This window comes from Alligator mississippiensis, chromosome 10 (genome assembly GCF_030867095.1).
Source record: "Alligator mississippiensis isolate rAllMis1 chromosome 10, rAllMis1, whole genome shotgun sequence".
Lineage (NCBI taxonomy): Eukaryota > Metazoa > Chordata > Crocodylia > Alligatoridae > Alligator > Alligator mississippiensis.
In genome coordinates, this window is record NC_081833.1 from 25,907,853 (window position 1) to 25,932,524 (window position 24,672).

The following is a 24,672-nucleotide window of genomic DNA, read 5'->3' on the forward strand; positions in this document are numbered from 1 at the left end:
GGTTGCCAAAATATAGAATGGGCTTCCAAGGGAGGTGGTGCTTTCCCCTACCCTGGAGATGTTCAAGAGATTAGACAGGTATCTGGCTGGGGTTACCTAACCTCAGCGCTCTTTCCTGCCTGGAGCAGGGGGTCAGACCCAATGATCTACCAGGTCCCTTCCAACTCTAGAAATCTATGAAATCGTGCTATATTTAGTGAACTGTTTTACAAATGTCTAAGTCTATTTCATTTATCGGGTGATTACTTTTATCGGCCAAGCTGACAGCCACAGAGATTGACATCGGATTCCTTTGAGAAGACCAAGATCCAAGGAGCTATTTGCAGTTCAGGACTCATGATACAGAGCTGAATTCCAAGGCTATTATCTAGTCTGCTCTGGCAGAATGACAGCATTAAACCAAATACAGTAGTGTCATGGTCTCTAGGTCTAGAAACTTGAAGGAAATAGTATGAAAGGGCTTGCCTGAGAGCAATTTATGGGATGGGAATTCTTTGGTAGGCCAGGAGGTACAGAGAAGCTTTGACTAAGCCCTAATAGCAACCTTTTGCCCTTCCAACTTTCACTGTGTCCTGATCTGAGAACACAGGGAGATAATTAGGCCAAAGGACAGAGAGATTGACCGCTCAGAAAACAAGTCTCTCTCACCCATGCAGCTGTGAGAACTTAGCCCTTATTGAGAACTTTGTACCTTAAAGCACTTTACACTACATCCATTAAGTAATTAATCTCACACTAATGATCCAATTATTCCCAACAGCTAATTCTCTGCCTAGGACACACTTGAGCGGTACCAGTTCTACCTAGCAAAGGGAACACTGTAGTCTGGTCACCAGAAGCATCAAACTTATTTAGCTTGGCAGGCTGGGTCTGGACTGCAGGACTTCTTGCTGGCCAGACAACCCATCTTCAGCAACAGGACAGGCGGCCACAGCAGCATTAACTCCCATGTAATACAGCAGCTCAGGCATTAATCCCCACAGCAGCCTTAGCTGGTCTGTCAATGTGGGGCCACTACACCCTGCTACCAGGGCAAGGTGTCCCCAGCGTGGATCACAACAGAAATTTGGCAACAGGGTGATCAGGACCTGCAGGCTTGATGCAACCACTTAACGTGGACATTCTGGGGCACAATGAGTAGTGGCCACATTAACCACCCACGGGCTGGTCTCACAGACAGAATTTCCAGGGCTGTGGGGCGGATGCAGAGGTGCATCTTCTGCATGGTGAGATGGGGCCCATGGGTCATATGCTTGACATCTCCCTCCCCTGCCTCAACCCCATTTACGTAATCAAATCTAGAAAGTTAATGGCAATGATGTCAAAGGACTCCTAGGAAAGGCCCATCGGGCAGGGATTTGCTGGTGGGACCGGAGTTCAGAAGGGCTTTGCCTGAGCATCACAGGGCTCAGCATACAGGAAGGCCTGATGAAAACCTGGCAGTCCATTTCATACCACTGCACCCTAATCTGAGAACAATGGAGGGCTAATTAGACCAAAGGGCGGACAGTTTAACCCCTCTGAAGGGAATCCCTCTCAGGCAGCCACGCTGTTCCATACAGCCACGACTTAGCCCCAAGTGAGAACTTTATTCCTTTAAAGCACTTTACACACATTAACTAATTAATCCCAAACTAATTATCTCATTACTCCCAGCCACCAGCTTGAGGGCCCTGGCTAAGAGGATTTTCTGGAGGGCACAATCACTTTAGGACCATTAGAAATATTGGTTGTGGCTCAAGTTTGGCTGTGCTATGTGGTGGGGTGGGCAGAGGATAGGAAATAGCTGACTCCACACAATTCATGAGCAGCATGTGGGTCCCACCATGCGTAGGATCTGCTTCTGGGATGTTCTCAGGCAGCTGTCAGCTTTCAAGGGGCTGCATCTGCTACCACCTCATGAAACCTGCAAAATAGGTTGGCCACTCTTCCAAATTCCCAGGTTTCTCTGTGCACAGCTATCCCAAAATGCATTGCAAACCAGCCCTCTTTCCTAGGCTGGGCCTAAAGGCTCTGGAGCAGACAGCTGGGGATGGTACTGTCACACAAGCACCAAAGTGTGAAAACTGGAACAGCAAAATTTAGCAGAGGTGGAGCCTAATTAAGCTCACAATAAGGAGCATCTTCAAGGCTTTTGTTTCTCAGGATATAACTGGGGGGGGCAGGAGGCCCTGCAGACCCCATCAGGGAGCCTGGGATACTAGCAGAGAGATTCAAGAGGACATCCTTCAAGACCTAGTTCCCCATGATGTCCCCATGGTTAAGCTGTGGAACTGTGGCCTTGATCATTATATGGTCCAACGGCTAGGCAACTGGCTATGGGATCAGACCCAAAGAGTACTAACTGAAGAGAGCAAATCAACGTGGTGCAGTGTGACCAGTAGAGTCCTTCAGGGCTTAGTACTTGGGCCGGTACTCTTTAATATCTTCATTAATGATCTGGATTCGGGAGTCAGATGTGAACTCGCCAAGTTCACGGACAATACCAAATTATGGGGGAGGACAGTCACACTGAGAGACAAGCTGGGGATACAGGCCGACTTGGACACACTCTCAAGGTGGGACGATCAAACCCTGATGGCCTTCAATGCAGAGAAGTGTAAAGTGCTGCACCTCGGTGGGGAGAACCCTCAGCACGCTTACAGGCTCGGCAGTGCTATGCTCGCTAGCACCATGACTGAAAGGGACTTAGGGGTCTTGATTGACCACAAGACAAATATGAGCCACCAATGTGATGCTGTGGCTGGCAATGCTAACCAAACTCTGGTGTGCATCCACCAATGCATCTGAAGCAAAACCAGGGAAGTCATCCTCCCACTTCACTCAGCCCTGGTGAGACCTGCTAGAGTATTGCATCCAGTATTGGGCTCCCACTTCAGGAGAAGCTTGAGAGAGTCCAGAGGAGAGCCACTCATATGATCCAAGGCCTGGAGGGAAGGCCATACGAGATGAGGCTGAGGGACTTGGGTCTCTTCAGTCTGAGAAAAGAAGGCTCAGGGGGGACTTGGTGGCAGCCTACAATTACATAAGAGGGGTACATTAGGACCTGGGAGAACAACTGTTCGCCAGAGCTCTGCAAGGGATAGCAAGGTCTAACGGCCAAACTCCAGGAAGGCTGATTTAGACTGGGTATAAGAAAAAAGTTTTTTATGGTGCTTGTCTAGGGTCTGGAACAAACTTCCCCCGGAGATGGTGCAAGTACCCACTCTGGACTCCTTCAAAAAACAAGTGGATATATTTCTTGCTGGGGTCATTTTATCCCAGCTGACTTCCCGCCAATGGTGGGGGGGCTGGACCCGATGATCTCTCAAGGTCCCTTCCAGCCCCTAATGTCTATGAAATCTGAGACATGCACTTGCTCAACCTCAGTGATGGGCTTGAAACAAGTCACTGGATAAAAATACTGCCTGAATTTGGGGCCAGATCCTAACAGCACCTTGCAGCTTCCAAATCTCCAGGTCCCCATGTAGGGCATGAAGCAAATCCCCCTCCTCTCAGAGCAGAGACAAGAAAGAGACAAGTCAAGTCCATTTTTATTAACCAAACATTCAGCTCCTTTGATTCCTGATTGCACAAGACAGGAATGCCTTCCCTTGCATTGATTACATAAAGCCTGGCCTTGCAGTCAGTTGCAGAAATACATTCATCAGGCCAACGTGGAGCCAGCCACAGCTCATCCAAAGAGGCAAGCAATCCTCCAGGACTGGCCTGTGCCAGTGCCCGAGTCCTACTCCAGTGAGGGGCCTGTTCAATGGAACCCCCCCACCCCTCCCCCCCTACCTTTTTAAAGGGGAACACTTTTGACCCAGCTGGCCTGGGGAATAATCGTGACCCATTTCCCTTGAACGTGCGAAGCCACCTGCCCCAGGTATGCCTTCCCCACACAACTGGAATCTAATCCCAGGGAAAAAAAGCTGCAAGCAGAGCAAGGGCAGGAAGAAATCTCAGGGTCTGGGGACTCCTCAGTGCAACCCCCCTACATTATCCTATTGGATTCCCTCCCTGCCCTACCCCCCAATCCCTTTAAGACCTCACCTTTTGGACCAGTGGAGGATGCAGCAAGTGCAGCAGCAGCCTGGGGAATGTGGCATGTCAGACAGCAGCCAAAACAAAACAAGAGTGATCAGATCCCTTTCCCACGCAGCCCACTTGTTTCTCAAGGCAGTTTCCAAGCCCAGTGCAAATGGAGTGAAGGGAAGCGATGTGACATGCCACGCACAATTCCACCCAGGAAGGGCAATCTGCCTTGGCACCCTAGAGATACGGTTAGGCTGGTGCAACCCAAAACCCCATCATGGAAGACTAAGGGCTGCAGATCTCCAGTTGCCCCCACCAGTTGCTTTGGAGTTTACATTCAACAGGGGGTGAATTACAAAGAGTGTCTGTAATGGGTCCAAAGAATGGACATACTCCTTCCTATGAGTCCCTCCAAGAGTTTATGCCCCAGACCTGTCACTTCCTGGCACCAATAGAGGTGCAGAAGCCCCCGAGAGCACAGCTCTACCACAGCATGCAGCTCCTCCTGGGGCTGCCAGCCTCCTTCTGGGATTTGGTGCCAGCTCTGGACTTTGGGCACCAGATTCCAAAGCAGGGGTATTAAGGAAGCAGCACTGACAGAACACCTTCAGGGCAGGGGAGGAAGCACAATGGGAAGCTGGACCTGCCCGGAGAAGAGCAGTGCCACATTTCTGGAGGGAAGGAGAAGCTGGTTTGCAAGGTAAGATAACGCTGCAGAAGAAAACCGAGGTACGCACCTCGGGACAGTCCAAGCCACAGCTTCAGTAAGAAGCAACAGCATTGGTTACACCAGGCATGCCTACATGAGATGCTTACTGCACAGTAGCCTAATAACACTGTGCAGCAGTGTGCTAGTCAAAAACCATGCTAATATGCTACTGCGCAGTGTTATTAGGCTACTGCACAGTAAGCATCAGAAAAAAACATGCGCTGGCACTACTGGGCAGTAGCGCAAGTTATTGTGCATTTAGTTAGTACTTCATTAAGCAAGTACTAAATTAAATTCACAGTAACTACTGCATATTAATGAACGTGTAGATGCACCCACTGAGAACTACATCCACTTAAGCCAAGACTCAGTTTGATCCAGTAAGTGCGCTGTACTCAACAGCATCCTGTTTCCCTCCTACTCCCCCCATACCATCTTCCTCCCCCTGCAGACAGTCAGACAGACAGATGGGACATGCTTCCCTTCTTCCTCCAGGGGAAGGAGCTGGAGATGGAGTGCACCCACTTTCCAAAGCACAGTGGCAAGGCCGAAGTTTGGCATGAGACAGATGGGAAGATGGTGGGGTGTCGACCCCCATCCCCAAGCCACACAGCCATGACCCCTGTGGGATCGGCCTCCACTTCAGTCCCACCGAACCTTGATGGGTGGGAACTTCCAGAGGTCAGGGTGTCCCATGTGAAGCAGGTTGCTATAGGGGGAGGTGCTCCATTGGAAAGGAGAAACGTCATCCCAGGTGGGTCCACTGGCAGCCATCAGACCGTAGTCCTTGGCCATTCTGTAAGAAGTGATCTAAGGAGAGGACACAACAAAATAATAGCCTAATCTCTGGAGTCAGGGCAAGTACCACAAGGTAGACATCCTGTCAGCAAGACAGACGCACCCAAGCCAGAACAATGCCTTGGAACACAAGGAGGCACACACACATGCTATGATTTATATTATACACACAAACAGTATCACATCCCCTGGGGAAGCATCAAACATCAGGAACTGAACCTGTGACCTCACAATCAAAGCTCTCCTACCTGAGTTCCAAGTCGTTCTTGCCAAGACTGCGACAAATCCTTTGTAGGCACTTCAGTACTGTCACTGACCACATCCCACCCACCTGCTCCCATGCAGCCCATACCAAAGCCTGAGGACAGGCAATGCGACTGGGTTAGCCTGACCCTGAACCCTTTTAGCCACCTGCAGATGTTTCATCTCAAACCTGCCTCCTGGCACATGCTCAGGGCTGGGCTAACCTGGTCCCACTACCTGACTGCCAGGCTTTGATGCATGTTGAACAGTCATTGGGAATGTGCTCCATGTGGCCCAATCTCCACTGTTGCAAGACAGGGCAATATGGAATTATATGCAAGCTCTACCATGCCCAACAGCCTGGAGATCCATAACCAAGATGCCTTTCACTGCAGGAGCATGCAGCAACCTAACCCAGAGCAGCCCCTCAAAACATCCCCTTCCAGCACAGAGGTGCCCAACTTGATCTCCCGCTGCTCTGCATCTGCAGCAGTGCCAAGCACCATGGAGTTTGCATGCTTGTCCTCACCTTCATGTCAGTGCCCCCGTGTGACCTCTGGCGCAGTGCAGCAAAAGGGTAGGTCCCATTGGCCGGGTTCAGGTCTGACCTGGCAGCGATGGAGTTCTCAGCATTCTGTGGGGGGTCACAGCCCTGGCAGCGGGACAGCGGGTCCTTCAGGAAGTTGTTGAACCTGGGGCAGGGGAGATACGAAGATGCTGATCCTGGGCAGCAAAGGGGAGCTGTGTCCTACAGCAGCAGGCACATGTTCCCAACAACAGGGTAGGCAGAGGGCTCACTGGCTCACAGGGCAGCGGAACAAGAAGCCACTGGGACAGGATGGAGTTGGAGTTACTGGACTGATCTGAAGTCAATGGACAGACTCATTACCTTAAGGGAGTTGTTGAACTGGGTCTCATCACCCCGGGCAGGCAGCTCTATAAATAAGGGGTCTAACCTGCATCCTCACTCACTAGGAGATCAGGCAGGATGGTTAACTTAATGCAGGAAGCAGGAGGCCCTAAAGCTAGAACTGCAGTTAGGACTCAGATGAGTGGAATCAGCCTTGGGGTGATGAACAAAGACCCTGGCCTTATACAGACTGGAAATAAGCTACCAGCATCTGAACATCCCTGACCATAAAGGTGCTTACTGCTTGGGATACAGAGCCAAACCCTGCTCATGGAGCCCGTTTCTCACATAGCATATTCTTTCCTGGACATTACTTACAACACACAGGGAAGGGCTCCCCCTGCCTCCTTTAAAGGAACAGAGTCTTGGGATTTTGCAATACTGCATCACCCCTGGATATCAAGACAAGATTATCACTATGACATCACAACACATCACCACTTCATAAAAGCCTTCCAGCTCCAAGAATCTCAAAATATTTTTAGTTTCATATATTTCATTGACATGAGGGCTGGAAGGGACCTTGTGAGACTGGGTCCAGCCCCCTGCCCATGGGGCAGAAAATCAGCTGGGGTTAGATGACCCCAGCAAGATAAGCATCTGAATGCAACTTGAACATGTCCAGAGTAGGTGCTTGCACCACTTCTGGGGGGAGTCTGTTCCAGACTCTGGAGACTCAGGCAGTAAAGAAGTTTTTCTTTATGTCCAGTCTAAAATAGTCTTTCAGCAGTTTGTGACCATTGGACCTAGTCTTCCCTAATGGAGCCCTGGTGAACAGACATGCTCCCAGGTCCTGATGTACACCCCTGACGTACTTATAGGCTGCCACCAAGTCTCCTCTGAGCCTACGCATAGATTTCATAGACAACGCAGAGTTACGAAGGGCCAGCATGTGATGAGGCCTCATTAGCCAACCTTAGCATGTGCGACTACCATATAGCAGAACACTAAGCACTCTCATTTTTCCCCCACTGCTTAGTTTGCCCTAAGCATACTCATCCTCCCTAGCTGTCTAGGCCAAAGGGGGAGGAGTGTGTGTATACTGAGGTCTGTTCTTCCTATAGGTAATGTGCCCTCCGCAGATGAAATGCTGTTGCCTGACAGGGGAGCCCTCACCTCATGAGCCGGATCATGGAGTCCATGTCCTGGACAAGTGTCTGGTTTCGCCGGAAGATCTGGGCCCGGGGGTTCTTGTCATAGGTGAACCAGTCACCGTATTTCTTCACCAGTTCCAGGTTGCCACTTACATTGAAGACCTCCTCAAAGTACCTGGTGGGAGAGAGCAGGACGCTGCCAACATCAGTGCCCATAGCAGGGGCTCTTCCTGACCTGCACACACTTTAAGGAACCCCTGCTCAGGTTCAGAGCCCAGAGGCAGATCCTCCCCGACATGGAGGAGGACAGTAAAGCCTGTTTCCAGCCTCTCAGGATAGCCCACATCCTCACAGTCCCCATCCATGTTCACAGACAATGACAGTTATGGGGAAGAGAGGTCCATCTTAAGAGATGAGCTGGACTATGGCTGCCCCCAGCTGGAACCAGTCAGAGACACACAAGGGGTCATTTTTGCAGCCATAGGAATGCCAGCCCCTGCTGGCATGGGGCAAGGATGAGAGAGGGCAAGGTGAATCCTTTTCTTAAGTCCCATAATCTTATTAACTTAAATGGCTATAGACCAGTCAGAGCAATGCCCAACTCAGGGCACCAGGGGTAAGGGCAGCAGAGACAAGGGGGCCTATTCACCCTGCTGACTCCTGTAGCCAAGGCTCCCTAAGCCAGGGAGGGTGGGATGAATGGAGGGAGAAGCATGTTCTTACGGCACATTGTAGCTGGCCCAGTATCCCTGCTGGTACAGCAATTCTGTCTTGTCAGCTGAAATCATCAGACCCCTGAGATGAAGAGAAGAAGGCTGGGCATGAGACAGGCCAGAACACACTGGGAAGTGGCTGTCATGCAGGGAAAGCAGGAGTGCCCTTTCCCCTCTCAAGATACTCAGAAGTCCTGAATAAAAAGGGACCCTTTCAGTCTAATTGGGGGAGTCCAGAGCCTGCTCCAGGTATAAAGCTGCCACAGTTACAAACAGTCAACAGCCATCCCCAGCAGCCTGCTGTCCTCTCAGCTCTCCTGGGTCTGATCAGGGCAGGGCCGTCCTTTGGTGGGGTGAGGAGGAGGGAATTGGGGCGACTGCCCCAGGCCCTGTGCTTTGGGAGCCCCATGGAGCCAGGCAGGAGCCAGGCAGAGTGACCACAGCCCTGCCCCTTGCACTGTTAAAGGGGTCTTGCACAGGCTGATTTGCCCCAGGCCCCACACCCTGCTACGGTCGTCTCTGGGTCAGGGCTAAATGGAGCCAACACCTAGCTGGAGAGGAAGAACAGGCTGTCTTTGGGGATGTCAGCCAGAGCAGCCACTTCTCCTTAATCAGGAGCCCCTATCTTCTCCACATTTCAGCAACTTCCCTGGCATGGGAGACGGGAAATGCAGCCTTGTCTTGGAACAACAGCGGAAGTCTCAGACAGTTAAGGATGGGCTGAACACAGCAGGAAGAACCTCCACACAGGGGCAGGAGCTGTAACAGCCCAGGCACTACTTCGTTAATGCCCAGGGTCAGGTGGGGATGGAAGTGATTTTGTATCATCCTCCCCACAGCTTGCTACAGCTAGATGAGGGGTTTGAAAAAGAAAAATCACTTACGGGATCTGCTCCAGCACCGTCAGCACCCCCTGCTGGATGCTGGCCTTGCCTGGGAGGAAAGCATTATAGTCCACAATCATCCACTGGTTATTGTACCTGGGCAAAGGAGCAGAGAAGTCACACCCCAAGATCAGTGTCCTTCGACCACAGCATTTAATTGTTAGCAACAGTCCTACTACATGGCTACTCAGGGCAACTAGCTTCTCTGCAGTGCAGACTACGAGCACACCATGAAGAACAGCAATGTGGTTTGAAGGATCTCATCTGAGCTGCAACAGACAACTCCCTGGCTGCTGCCACAGCCTGAGAGATAATGTAACCAGGAACCAGCTGAGCACCACTGAAGTGTCACAAGGATTCCCTCCCCTTCTCTCCTTTCTGCCCTCCCACACCTGTTTCTTCCCCACCACTTCATCAACTTGATGCATCACTGGCCACTGGTTTTACAGCTGCAGAGAAATCAGAAACTGCAGGCTGCTCTGACAGCAAGGCTGACTGCTCTGTGGCAAATACAATAAATGCTGTTCTAGTGGTATACCCATAGCTACAAAGGACCTCCCAAGTGTCTCTATACTTTACTGCAACACAGATCTCAGAGCTGCATGGCAATGATGGGGACTGAATTCAGGTCCTTCCACTCCAAAACACAAGCCCTGATCATCTCCAGGAGAGGACAGTCTCCCTCAGCAACAGACATAACTAGTCTACACCTTTCCCCTACACACTGCCTTGGCTATTCAGAGAATCACAGGGTGGAAGGAACCTGTGTTCACCTAATTCAATCCCTAGCACAAGTTATTCCTAAACCATCCCATGCTTATCCAGCTTCTTCTTGAAAACCTCCACTGCCGGCAGCTTGTTGCACTGATATTACTGTCCTTATGGTCAGGGAGTTTTTCCTGAAATTTGAGGTGAATCTCCTTGGCTTCCACTGAAATCCACTGCCTCATATCCTGCCTTCTCTGGCAAGAGGGAACAATTTTTTTCTCCTCCTTCATGGCAGTGTTCAGTATCAGGCTGTAATATGCATGACAGTATTATTAATACACCCTTCCAGCAGTGGGCAATGGTGCAAGCGAGCTAGCTGCTGGTTCACACCTGTTAAGTTTGCTTTTCGATTACAGCAACACAGACATCATATGGAGATGGCACCACAGTTACCACAGTTCCTTAGCAACCTTTAGTGCTACCATGGCATGACACAAGAGGTGTGAATGCCATTAGAGTGAGTTTTCAGGAAAGCTGGCACAAGACAGCTCATTCTAATCTAGCTAACAGCAGTGAAGCCATGTCAGCATGGACCAACACTGGCTAACTGTCTGAGTAAGATGCCAAGGTCTGTGGCAGGCTGGTACAGTGCATTGGATACCCATGTTGGCTACATTATACAAGCCTGGGAACGCCCCTGTGGGTTGTAGGCACACCTCTGACTGCTGCGTAGATGTGCTCTGTGATGACCCATGACATTCTGCCATCACCATAGAGTGCTTACTACAAAATCAAAGCCATCACCAGAGTGCCCACTACAAAATCAAAGCCATCACCATAGAGTGCCTACTACAAAATCAAAGCCGGCTTAAATCTCCCTGCTCAGCCAAAATAGAACACAGCATCTTAGACATCCCACCCCATCCCAGGTAGAAGTAGAGAGTTTGAAGGAGTGAGCCTGAGCCAGCTTACGTGCCACTGTTGAACTCCTGGAAGATGGCCGACCACTCAGCCCCTGTCCTGGCCAGTCGGTTGGCCACTATATTTCGTAGCCACTCCAGGACACTGTCTTTCGGATTGATGTATTTCCACAAGGCAGCATTGTTGTTCCCAATGGTGGTTTCTAGAGTCACCTACAGGGACCACAGTAATGGGGCCCTGATCAAAGCCAGCAAAGAGGGCAAGTGACCAGAGTCCAGGCCTGGACTCTCAGTAACAGAGCGAGGATGTTGGGGGTGGAACAGGCCAAGTTGGATCCACCCTGCTCTACTTCCCATGTAAAGACTGTGGGTGCATGGGAGTTAATATGGCAGGGAGACACCCGAGTACAACCCTGCACTGACAGGAACCTGGACTAGACACCAACCAAGCCAGAGGCGGAGCCCTTGGTTCACTACCCTGATGCTGAATAGGGCTGTGCAAAATTTCACTGGCTGTTTCGTTTCGACACTGTTTTGACTCACTTCGAGCTCAAAACAGTGAAATAAAAAAAAAGGGCTTTGAAACAGCCTTGAAACAAAACAAGACTAGTCGAAACATTTCGAAAGTTTCAAAACATTTCAAGTTTCGAAGCAGCTGGCAGCCAAGCTGTGGGAGACAGGAGAACCAGGGCTGTGCTCCCAGGGGCTCTGCAGCCCCATGTCACTGAGCCAGGCAGGAAGCGCAGTCTGGCTCTCCCTGCCTCCTGCCACCGGGCTGCGGGAAGCCAATCACAGCGCAAGGGAAGGGAACTGAGCACAGGCTCAGTTCCTCTCCCAAGCACTGCAATCCGGCTGGGGAGGGGAACTCAGCCCAGCTGGGCTGAGTTGGCTTCCCCAGCACAATCGCAATCCCCCGCAGCCCTCTCGGGGTTGTGGGCCCCCAATCTGCCTGCCAGATGAGAGAGGCTGTTTCGAGCTTCTCCATTATAGCCTATGGGTGAAACGTGGAAACAGCATCACTGTTTCAACGAAACAAAACAGAACCGCGGTTTCTAATCTAAATGAAATTTGAAACGAAACGCTGCTCTGTCGAAACCTCGAAACGCACGTTGAAACGGAACGGCGCTGTTTCGCACAGCCCTAGTGCTGAACCCGGAAGCAGCAAGATGGGGGAGGGCAACGCGCAGCCAGCGGGAGTCAGGGACAACGGGACTGTGTTGAAGGAGGTACCACAGCTACTCACCAAGCCGCTGCTCAAGATGTAGAAGTCATCTCCCGAGAAGATGGTGCCAGGATAGGATGAAAAAACCTGGATGTTCCCCGGAACCACAAAGTTGCCTGATGGACCAGATCACAGGAAGCCATCAGGGGCAGGGGATCAGTATCCCTACAGCCCCTCCCCCAATGACAGACACTGTCAGGGGACCCCAGCTGCATACAGCAAACTCCACTCAGAAGTGACAGAATCCAGAGAGAGGGGTGGCAGGAGCTGAAATCTCCCCTCTTCCTGGGTCAGCCCAGTGCAACCCAACAGCAAGAGCCCTTCTCTCATTATGCATAAGCAGGAAAGAAATATGGTATAAATGTGGGAAGCTTCCATGCTCGCACTACCCCAGCTGGCTCCTTCCCCTCCTGCCCTCCCCATATATATATCCCTTACGCACTCTGGGCCGAGGTACGGAAGGGCAGCATGTATCTCTTGATGATGCGCAGCATGGACTGGTAGGAATTCCAGGTGTCGTGGGACACAAAGAGATCCTTGTTTCCTGGCAACAGCTTGATGAGGGCAGAGCAAGATCCAGAGCCAAGGACACGTGCACTGGTGGTTTTGTTCAAGGCAGATTCAAGGTCTTCCAGATCACCCCCCAACTGGAACAAGCTGAGGATCCAGGGAGAAAAACAGACACCCAATACCACCAATGCCCTGGATGACTGGCTGCATGCTCAGATTTCCTAGCTCAGTGGGAAGCCTCCCCTGGTTATCCCAGATAGGCCCAGCCTTTGGAGGAACACGGGAAATCCTGACACGTGCACAGGCCTGGAGGGGGGAGGCTGATGCCCTCTTAACCCTCCCCAGACTCACTCCCTGCTGTCACAGCTCAGCCCTCTTATCTAAGCACAGATAAAGTGCAAGCCCTATTGATAGGCTTAAAACTGACTCCTCAGGCAAAGGCTGACAGGGTACCAGAGATAAGGAATGCCTGGCCTTTGCCTCCATTAACTCGGGCCTTCCTCAACCCCATGAGCTAAAGTAATCACGTGAGGAAAACAGCGGGTAGCAATACCAGACCCAGCCACTGGGGAGTAACACACAGGGACACAAAGTGACAGCTCAGTGGCACCATCCGAGGCTCAATTCTGAGGCTCTTGGGGCCTTGTGGGGAGAAACGCACTGTGGGTCCAAAGGGTTTAGAGAGTCTGAATGCAGTACTGAAGTATTTGAACAGCAACTGGGAGATCCCCACCCCCTCAGCACAGCACTTCCCATCATTGGGGCACCACACAAATGCTACCTCAGCAGTTTTCTCACGGGAGACATCCTCTTCCTCCTGTTAGACAGGTGGGGAAACTGGGGCACAGAGAGGCAGTGTGACTAGGAAGGGTTCTGCAATCCAAAACCAGCCAGCAGCATAGGAAGCTCTGCTTCTGGCCTGATGGGAGCCAGGGCACACTGGCTAGTCAGCAACCTCTCTTGGGAGGACTCCACAGGCACATGGGGTGGAGCAACAAGGCACCATTTCCAAGCACGACCCCTATGTCAAGCAACATGTGGTTGGGGAATGTCTAGTGCACACAGCAGAAGTCCTGGTGTCTCATCTCCTGGCTTCTACCCCAGTGCTGTCACTGACTTCCTTGCTGAGCAAAACGCATCACCAATTCATGCCTCAGTTTCCCTCACAACGGGGATTATAATACATGCCTGAAGCTTGTGGCCTCCCCTTCCTCCATGTGTACAGGACACAGCCTCAAGGCCCATATGGCAGCCAAGACAGCCATAGCTATTTGGCTCAGGCTGGCCAGACACCTGTGTCCCCCTGCCACCACCAGGCCGAACTCCCCCTTGTCTCCAGCTCATCTCCATTCCTGGCACAATTCAGAATTGAAGGTGTTAAGAGGATTCATCCTTCTCCCATCCAACTTACAGGAATCCAAAAGGCGTGATGGAGAATTGTCCACTGGGGAAGGCCACTCGTCCATAATAACCATCCTCAAGGCCCTTGAGTTGCAGCAAAGCCAGGCGCACCTACCGAGGGAAGGAACAGGTTCGCATGAAAATCCTTCATGGGGTGAGATGGACCATGGGGAGGGCACAGGGCCAGGATCTCACAACAGGCAGTACAGGTCAGATCAAGAAAGTCCAGAATGAGAACGCGAGGGTCAACCAACTCTGACAAGTGGCTCTTGAAGGACATGATGATGCTCTTGACAATTGTGTCTAAGGGTGTGAACAGATGTAACAGTTATAGTAGTAGTAAATTACATGGGTATAACATGTTCTATTGTTAATGTTAGATCTTCTACTAAAGGCAGCAGTAAAGGGAAGTAACACCCTTATAACCTTAACCTCATTTCATTCAAGAATGAATTCGCAGCTCACTTACAGTGGTATAGGAGCAGACGACAGATGTAACAGTTAAATCAGAATAGTTTATGTACACACCCTCCAGCAGCAAATCCCTCTCCCTTTTCCAAGAGGTTCAGTTACACCTGTGCCTAGCCTCAGTGACTGAAGATCACATGCACTAGGGGCCTCCCCCTGAACCACCAGCCAGAAAAGCCTGCTGAGCTCTGCAATCAGGCTGAGATCTTTCCTCTTTCTGAATCATCACGACCAGCAGGCCAAATGCCTACAAAACAGAGCAAGCTGCTGAGCTTCAGTACAAAGTCAGGATGGCTCTAGTTTCCCTTACAGCCCTGAAATTCAACCTTGTTTTGTGTGTGAAACTGCCCAGTCAGCCCTCAGCATGTGAAGGTGTCTAGGAAGGGAAGTAAAAGATTAACTTCTCCTGTAAGAGAAGAGAGACATAAAGGCCAGATCTGATCACCCCAGCTGGAATTAGCCAAGACACTTTTTCACTTATTTGCTTGAAATCCCAGGTAAACCTGTAAGGGCCACAAGTAGTTGGGAGCTATGCTTGACAATCCATGGCCTTTCAGGACCAGATGGGAGAGCGAACGAACTTAGTATTTAGAAATCAATTCCCTGATTTTCCCATGTCTGGGGCCTCCTGGATGAGGAATGATCTCTGAGACTCATGCCCTTCACACAGGGAACCCTACCATTTTGTACAGTGCTCAGCATCCCGTTGATACATGCAGATTGAAAGTACCGGGTCTCCTACCTGGTACCAATACTCAGAATCCTCTCCCTTCTCTATCTGCTCTTCCATCCAAGCCAGGTTGGCCTCTATGTAGCTCTTCAGCTTCTCACAGTAGTCCGTCTGATATTTAAAGGGGCCACAGTAGCCCATCATAGTGTTAATCCAGTGCATGTAGATGAGCTGGAGGGAGACAGAATGACAGGATGGGGGGTGGGGAGGGCAGGCTAGCCTCAAATTTGGTGTAAAATGCTGGTTCCCTATTGCCCCTCAATAATGCCAGAGTATCTGGTACTGGCTACAGACAGAGAGCTGGCTGCAGATCCAGAGAGACAGTGACTGGGGGCAGAAGGTAGCTGAGGGGGCAAAAACGCAACTTCAAACTGAGCTCAGATGCAAGCAAAACAAGTTTGGGAGTGTAGGTCTCTGGACATGTGCGTCTGTAACAGCCCAAACAAGAGGCCCGATCAGAGAATCTGCTGGGTGCAAGTCAGGACTGATGCAGACCTGGGGCATTGGTGGAAGAGATGGGGGTGGGGGGAAAGGGTAGACACACATTTGTTGTATACAAATAGAGCAGACACAAAATGCCCTGCCCTGTTCTGCAGTAAGTCACTTGGCCCCAGGGGAAAATGACCCTTCAAATAACATGCCATAACTATATGACGTGAAAAGGTACTACTTGGAAGGCATTGTGCGTGCACTCAATTTCATACCTGGGTAGCTGTCTGCTCAATTCAAATCCCCTCCCTCGCAGTGCATTACTATACCAGCCAGGTACAATAATAGAGCTTGCTGGGGGTTGCTAACATGAAGAGCTGGTGGTGTCTGCTCCTTACTAAGGAATAACTTAACTGCAGAGTAAGGGCCACGATAAATTTATCCATAGCAGGGCTGTCACAGAGGTGACCCACAGACCTGCTTCATCTGGCCTGCAGATCTCCAGAAGGGCTGTGAATTCAGGGTTGGGGCCCACCATCAAATTCCTAGCTATGGCACTGTACTGGGGATGCATGATGGCAATGTGGAGAGGTGGTAAGCAATGGTTATGTTAACCCCTGCACCACTACCACCACCGCTGTGTCCAGATCTGGCCCATGAGGCTCCTTGTGGTCTTGATCCGGCCCTGAGGGCAGAGATGTCACACCTGTCCTCTTGCAAGACCTAGGCTCAATTTGGGGCTGCATATTAGAACTGCTGTGCAGCAGCAGAGCTAGAGGATGCCAGGGCTGAATAACCCTGAAGCAGAACACACCAGTGCAGCCAGATCCCTCCCTATCCCCACCCCTGCCTTGGACTATCCTTTACCTGCTTGGACACAGCTGCTTCAGCCAACCCTGCAGCATAGGCCTGCAGAGTGTCATTGTACTTCTCATTGGTGGCCAGCTCCAGGAAGGACCACCTGCCCAAGAAAAGGAGGAATGCAATGATTGTGATGAAGACACAGCTCAAACTGGTGCAATGGAAAAACCCTGCAGATAGAAGGCAATGCACTGCCTGGCCCTGCACTTGGAGGGCAGTCAGAAATCCAGCTTAAGTGCCCTTCAGATAAGAGCTCAGGCTCAGGACAAAGCAAACCTGCTCCCTTGGCCATGGTGAACACTTTGTGCTCACCTGCTGGAACTAGTCCCAGGAACTTTCCAGTGCAGTCACCCAGTGCAAGTTGGGGCCAGCAACAGGCTGGAGCCCTGGAGAGTGACTACTGGGATTTCTTCCCAAATGACCACAACCAGAGGAGGACAGGCAGAAGGACTGCATCCCTTATAGGATCATTGTCTTTTCTCTGCACTGGCATTTCTCTGGCACTCAGCACTGTAGCCCCTATGTAGAGGGCTCTGCTTTTGGACATACCGCAGCCAGCTGCTGTTGGAACTCCCTCTGAGAGGGCAGGCTGCGGACAGAGAAGCATACACTGACACTGCACCATGGGGGCCAAGGCAGACACAAACAATAGAGCTACTGACAAGGGCCCTGTCCCAGACTCCTTGGCACTGCTTTGCAATGCATTTCCAATGCCCAGCCAGGCTGCCTGTGGAAGTTGGCAGACTGGGGGCCCTCCAAAATTGGAGTTGCTCCAGGCCTTGAGAGAGCAGAGAGCATGGCTCCAACCCAGGCCATCCTCCATGATAGAACAACCACATTGCTCGCAGCCTCCCTGGGACCCCCTCTACCTCTGGCTCCACATTACACCACAGGGACAGGAGATTATTCATGCTTGTCCACAGCAAAGATGCAGCTCCTCCAGATGGCTAAACCTGAACAGTCAAGAGAATGGAGTGTCCTGCTGCAGCTGCCTAACAGGCTCTCCTGCACAGGCAGGGGAAAAAGGGGTATTTATTTCTGTAAGGATCTGCAGGCCAGTGCCAGTCAAATCACTCTGGGGTCAGAGGGATCTAGTTACCCACAGGACAAGTACAGTAGAGAGGACCTGGCAGCCCAAGCTTCCTCACACACCCTGCCTTGTTAAGGTGACTTGCTTCTCTCCTGCAGGGAGTCCCTCCAGGGGTGATGCAAGAGGCTACAACTCTTTAGGATCAGTGGTCTTTTGCAGAACCCACTATCGAGCACTTGAAACTGCTAAACATATACAGCAACCTGAGAAGGTTAGGACTGGGTGCAGAGAAGGTATGTGATACATGACAAGTTTGTTATAAACACTATCTCCTTTCTTCCCACCAGCCTAGATGCATCACCCTATATGCGCAAGGGACCTCCTGAACCTTGGCCTGTCAGCACTGTCTAGGACACGCCAGCCCCATGACAATGATGCTGAAATGAGATGCAGCTGCCCTTTTCCTTAATTTCACCTTGTGCCTACTGCCTGTTGAAACAGCAATGCCAGTGTCCTGCTATTTTGCATGGCTGGATGTTACAGAGGAGGTGACATGCCATGACTCTACGAGAATTGCTGACTTGCATGACTCTCTACGAGAATTCCTGAATTGCTTTAAAGCAGGCTTTAAACTAGGCATATCTGGGGGTGAGAGGGTAGATTTCACTGCTGTACACAAAACCTCTGGCCAAGATGACCCAAGGGAGGACTTTCAAGTAGGGGATATACAGATGAGTACCAATGCCCTGAGGCACTTGAAGTGGGACAGAAAACCTGATACGACTAAGGGTGAACTCAGGTGTCTTTATAGGACCGCCAGAAGCATAGGCAACAAACAGGACAAACTGGCACGCCTTCTGGCAGACGAGGAATTTGACCTCATTGGGCTGACAGAGACCTGGTGGGACATTACATATGATTCGGTAGTGGACACTGAGGGCTAAAGGCTCTACAGGAAGGATCACGTTGGGAAGAAGGGAGGAGGTGTGGCTCTCTACATGAAAGAGCAGTACCCTTCCCTGCTGGTCATGTTTGATTGAAGGGTGAGCTCCCTTGAGACCCTCTGGGTCAAGATAAAATGGGGCTCAGGAGAGGAGGACCTGATAGTAGGAATATACTATAGGCCTCCCTACCAAGAAGAGGAGAGCGATCAAACATTCTCCAGGGAAGTGACAGAGGCAGCCAGCACCAAAGACCTGATTGTCTTGGGTGACTTCAACTACCCTGACATCTGTTGGGAAGACCATTCAGCCAGCTCCAGCAGGTCAACCAACTTCCTGACAGCTATTGATGACCTGTTCTAGACAGGCTGTGGAAGGACCAACTAGGGGTAAAGTCACCCAGAACTTAGTGCTGACCAAAGGGGAAGACATGGTAGGTGACTTGAAGATTGGAGGTGCTCTGGGTGACAGTGACCATGACCTGATTAGGTTCAGCATCCACCAAAAGGCTGGAAACTCAGCCAGTAGAACAGAAGTCCTAGACTGCAGAAGGGCAGACTCTGGTAAGCTCAGGAGTCTAGTTAGAAAGGCTATCAACTAGTTAGAAAGGCGACTATCAACTGGATGACTTGGGAGTTCAGGATCGATGGAGCTTCCTTAAGGGAGCAATTCTCACTGCCCAAAAAGAGGTCATCCCTACACTGTCAAAAAGTGGGAAAGGGGCCAAGAGACCCGCTTGGCTTATCAGGGAACTCTTGAAAAAGAAAAATGAAGCATATAAACAATGGAAAAATGGTTCAGCATCCAGAGGAGTACAATCACATGGTCAGGGTCCGCAAGTATAAGACACAGAAAGCCCAGGCAGGCATGGAGATCAAGCTGGTATCCAAAATAAAGGACAACAAAAAGTCCTTCTCTAGGTACATGGGGACCAAGAAAAAAATCAAGTTCCAGTGTGGGACACCTACTGAATTGGGGGGGGGGGGGAGTGGGGGAGGCAGCCCACAGTTGATCCCCACAAAAAGGCAGAGAGCTCATAAATGTTTACTTCACATCAGTGTTCCTGAAATCAGATGGGAGCTGTTCACCTGTCCAGAGGCCCAGGGAATATGGGGAAGACAACAGCCCACATGAAATCAGTCCCAACCAGATGAGGGTACTCTTAGAACATCTGGACATGTTCAAGTCTTCTGGGCCAGATGACCTGCATCCAAGAGTCCTTAAAGAACTGGCTGAGCTCACAACAGGGCATCTGGTAAAGCTGTTAGAAGAGTCACGGACCTCGGGAGTGGTCCTGACTGACTGGAAGAGAGCTAATGTAGTACCCATCCTTAAGAAAGGGAAAAGGGACCATCCTGCAAACTACAATCTGGTCAGTCTAACCTTGGTCCTGGGAACAATCTTTGAAAAAATTGTCAAGGAGGCCATCAACCACAAGCTTGTAACTGGTGGGGTATTAAGAAGCAACCAGCACAGCTTTGTTGAGGGAAGGTCATGCCTAACAATCCTGGTGTCTTTTTATGATCAGGTAACTGATCAGCTGGACAAGGGGCATGAGGTTGACATCATTTACCTAGACTTCAGCAAGGCCTTTGATACTATTTCCCATGAGATCCTTTCAATTAAGCTGGAGAGTACTGGCCTAGACCAGTCTACAATGAGGTGGGTTGGCAACCGGCTCAGAGGCCAATCCCAGAGGGTTGTAATCGATGGGATGGCCTCATCCTGTACGGCCATCTCCAGTGGTGTCCCCCAGGGATCAGGGCTTGGGCCTGTCCTCTTTAACATCTTTATCAATGACTTGGATGAAGGGGTGGTAAGTGCAATGATTAAGTTTGCGGATGACACCAAGCTGTGGAGAAATGCAGACACATCTGAGGATAGGGTAAGGATCCAAGACAACCTCAACAGACTGGTTCTATGGGCTGAACACAATCAGATGAGGTTCAGTAGGGACAAGTGCTGGGTCCTTCATCTAGGTAGGAGGAACCTTCACCATATTTATACGATTGGTGGCAGTCCACTGTCTGGGACTGTATCTAAAAGGGACCTGGGGGTGACAATCGACCAGAAGATGAATATGAGCCAACAGTGCAATGAAGCTGCCAGCAGGGCAAATAAGACTCTGGTATGTATCAGCAGATATGCTGTGAACAGATCCAGAAAGGTGCTCCTCCCCCTCTATTTGGCATTGCTGAGGCCACAGCTGGAGTACTGTGTCCAGTTCTGGGCACCGCACTTCAGGAAGGATGTGGATAAACTTGAAAGGGTGCAGAGAAGGGTCACTCAGATGATCAGGGGCCTGAAGGATAGGCCCTATGAGAGACTTCGGGAACTGGGTTTGTTTAGTCTGAGCAAGAGAAGACTGAGAGGTGACTTGATAGCCGCCTACAAGTATGTGAAGGGTAAACACCAAGATCAAGGGAAGCAAAACAGTAAGGTACCTCCAGGGAGGATGAGGATCAACGGGCACAAGCTAACTGAGGAAAGATTTAGGTTGGACATTAGGAAAAACTTATTTTCCGTAAGGGTATCCAGAATCTGGGACACATTTCCAGCAGAGATAGTGCAGTCACCATCCTTGGAGGTGTTCAAGAGGAGGCTGGACAAGCACCTCATTGAGCTCGTTTGAGCCCAATAACCTCCTGCCCATGGGACGGGAATGGACTTGATGATCTTACAGGTCCCTTCCAGTCCTTATTCTATAATTCTATGCACAGCGCTTCCATTGAAGCAGCAGGTCCTGGAGCCATGCGATCCTGCATGAATCTCAGAACACTACTTAAAGAGTTCCCAGGTTTTCTGACTGGGAGAAAAGCATAACTACTTTGAAGCTTTGACACCAGAAGGCAACTTAAAAAGAACCAGAGAGTTATTCTAAGGTATCTCCTGATTTGTAAGCTGAACTTGTGACTTCTGGCCCAGCTCTGCCACAGAAAGAAACTATATTTGTGGGGTTTTTTCTTCTTTAGATCTAAAATAAGCCATTTATCCTGAAAAAATATGAGAGCCAGCTTTCCATATGGGTGTGAGGAGACACATGACTGCTGACAACTTTGGCCAAACAAACTTGTAGCTTCCCCAGGTTTTTGTTGCTCTGGACAAACTTCTGACTGCCCACCTCATTCGAGCTGAAAAGACCTGCACTATTTGCTCCCTCTCCATCTAGAATGACAGTAAAGGGCAAAAGAACCTGGTACTCAAGCACGTCCCAAACTGCATCTTTGCTATGCCTTCCCCACAGGTGGTTGGTACCTCAGAGTAAGTAAGTCGGATGAGTCATGTGGCTGGTTAGAGGATGCTCATCCAGAAGCCCAAAGCAGACATATGATTTCATTGGTGAACAAGTCACTTAACAGTCCTGGCCTCCTTACTAACACCATTTTCCTTTGGGATGATGGCGCACACAGTGACAAAAGGTTCCTGCAGAACAAAGACTCGGAGGACCAACCTACAGGTTTGCTGCCATCCAAGACCAGCCCATTGTCTTCCGGAAAAAAAGTTATTTCAAGCTGCAGATAATAAGCAACCAGGTGATCATCTGACTGAAGTCTCAGTCTACCCAGGGCTTAATAACAGGCACTTGAGGGCAGCGTTCTCTCTAAGCTGTGCAATGTGCGCGGCCACGCAGGCACGCCTGGCAGCGCAGCATGAGAGCGCCTGCGCGGCTGCACACACCACGCAGCTTAAAGGAAACGCTGCTTGAGGGTGCTCTGCATTCAAACAGAATAAATGACCCTCCCAGCTAGGCTGGCTGTAAAGGAAACCATCACACACCACTAGAACGATCACTCCTTCACAGCTTGGTCTGCAGGACACCACAGCACTGAGCCCACAGCCACATGCTGTGGCAGGACGCTGTGGAAAGAGCCCAGTGTACTTCTAGAGGGATTTGATTTGCTTTAGAGTTATATGGGATTTTTTTGCCAAAACAAAGGCCAGGGCAACATTCCCCAGCTGTGGGTCTGTGTCTATCCACAGAGATCAAAGTGCCAAGAACAGGGCATTGGTTGGGTCTGTGTCCCTCCCCATGACACAGCTGAGTCAGGAAGTCACATATGCAGAACCAGAGTCCTATGAGCAATGCTCACATTGAGAAGGCAGCCGACTCCTGCCTGCAGCCAATTAGTTCAGATTTAAGTGAAGGGCAGAGAATAAGCAGCTGAAGTTTTAAAATAAGAAAAAATCTTGACAGCAGCAAAAATCCAGGTTTCAGTTCCTTTGGGCCAGTCTTGTTCTACAGTGCAACGTCTTCAGAGTAGGACCAATCTGTTATCATGCCCGAAATGCAAAGTGTTTGGGTGATGGGTGGCGGCCTAAACCTTGCAGCTAGCTCACTGTTAACTGAGGCTCTCTGCACCCTTGTGAGGTAAATCACAGGGTATGAAACCCCAGGAGGACAAATCACTTGGGAACGTCCTTTATGTGAGCTCAGCTTGCTTCTCTGCCTCTTCAAGGCTCAGATCAAGTGTAATGGCTTCTTAACCTGGCAGGGGAAATACCATGCATCTGTGTCCAAGAAGGCAGTTTTCTTGAACCGCCTCACAGGAGAGCTGCTCTCGTGGCGTGGTTCAGGACCCACCGAGATGCAGCGGCTTGAAGCCCAGTTTATGGAAATGGGAGTCTCCTCCCTAGCTTGCTCGGAGGCCTTATGGCTGAGGGCAAGCAAAACTTGGGAGCATCCAAGCCCCGAGCCCCCGGGCTTGGGCCTGCAAGCAGGATGCCTGCCATAGGTTTTGGAAGCATCTGAAGCTGCAGGTGCGGGTGGAGGATGTTTGCCGGTAGTAGGGCCACTTACGGCTCTGGACTCTTGGATTTGGAATTAGTTTGGGCTAATTTGGCCTCGGATACAAATTATATATTAAAAAAAACAAATAAATCGGAGCTCAGCTGAGAGGCACAGCCAGGCGGCTGGCAGGCAGACCCGTGCCTGGGAGCTACACACGACAACGAGCACTCTGCATGTCGCAAGATCCCACTCTGTGAGCCCGCGAGCATTTATTCGTGCGCAAGAGGGGCAGGTTTCGTTTTCCCGTTCCTGCAGTCAGAGGCATAAACAGGCACGGCGCAGCCAGAGCGCACAGGCCGGCAGGAGCACCAAGCCTGTTGCGGGGCGGAGGGAGCCTGGGGACATAAGGTGGCAAATGAATGGGGAAATGTGATTCGAGGCCGAGGGCAGGGGCAGGATTGCAGCCAGAGCCCGTCCCGCTGCCAGCCCAGCCGCTCTGCAGGGCGGGGAGGGAGCCAGCCCCGCGGAGGCCGCCCGCGCCTACCCGACGTGCTGGATGTGGTCCGTGAGGTTGGCCCAGGCCACGGCCGCCGGCTCCCAGCCCTGCACGACCCGCAGCTGCCCCGCCGCGGCGTCCAGCACCACGGAGCTGCTGCGAGGGCCCGGCTCCGCCCGGCACGTCCCGCGCCCCGGGCCGCCCGCCGCCAGCGCCAGCACCAGCCCCAGCGCCCGCAGCACCGCCGCAGCCATGGCCCTGCCTGCCCTGCCCGGCCCGGCCCGGAGCCGTCACGTGGCGGGCGGGGGAGGGCCGTGGGCGGGGTCGTGCTTTGGCGGGATTTCGTGTCACGCAGGGGGGAGCTGCGGGAGTCCTCCTGGGCAGTTGACTACAAACAGCTCAGCAGCTGTCAGAAATGCGAACAACACGCTTAAGAAAGGAATGGTAAACAACACCGAAAGTCTCATGATGCCCCTCTGTAAGTCCAGCGTGCGCCCCCGTGAGCACAGCACTGCCCGGGCTGGGCCTGGGCCCACGGCTCCAGACACGGGTGGCAGCAGGAGCGGGGTCGCGGAGACGAGGACGAGGACGAGGAGCAGCGGGGGGGTCCGTACGAGGGGAGACGGAAGAAGCGGGGTCCGCGCGGTTCAGAAAAGCGACACCCGAGAGGGGACGGGACGGAGCGTACAAAATGTGACATGCTGCAGAGGGAGTAAAGAGGGACTTATTTAGTCTCTCACAATACAGGAACTAGGGTCACAAAATGAAAGTAGTGGGCAGTAAGTTTAAAACTAACAAAAGGAAGTTCTTTTGCTCGGGCCCAACCTAGTAAATGGCAAGTCTTATATAGATGGTAGGT

At 51.2% G+C, this 24,672-nt stretch overlaps 1 protein-coding gene across 1 annotated transcript; it reads right to left on the reverse strand.

Annotated features, from left to right (window-relative positions):
- Nucleotides 1–3,515: 3,515 nt before the first annotated feature.
- PLBD2 (phospholipase B domain containing 2) lies at nucleotides 3,516–24,104 on the reverse strand. Its single transcript, XM_019493633.2, has 12 exons — nucleotides 23,862–24,104; nucleotides 16,624–16,717; nucleotides 15,340–15,498; nucleotides 14,140–14,240; nucleotides 12,661–12,875; nucleotides 12,240–12,334; nucleotides 11,049–11,209; nucleotides 9,369–9,464; nucleotides 8,495–8,566; nucleotides 7,794–7,946; nucleotides 6,297–6,459; nucleotides 3,516–5,536 (listed from the first exon to the last, which is right to left on the reverse strand). The coding sequence occupies exons 1-12, from the start codon at nucleotides 24,065–24,067 to the stop codon at nucleotides 5,369–5,371; spliced, it is 1,683 nt and encodes a 560-aa protein (XP_019349178.2). The 5' UTR covers nucleotides 24,068–24,104; the 3' UTR covers nucleotides 3,516–5,368.
- Nucleotides 24,105–24,672: the final 568 nt, after the last annotated feature.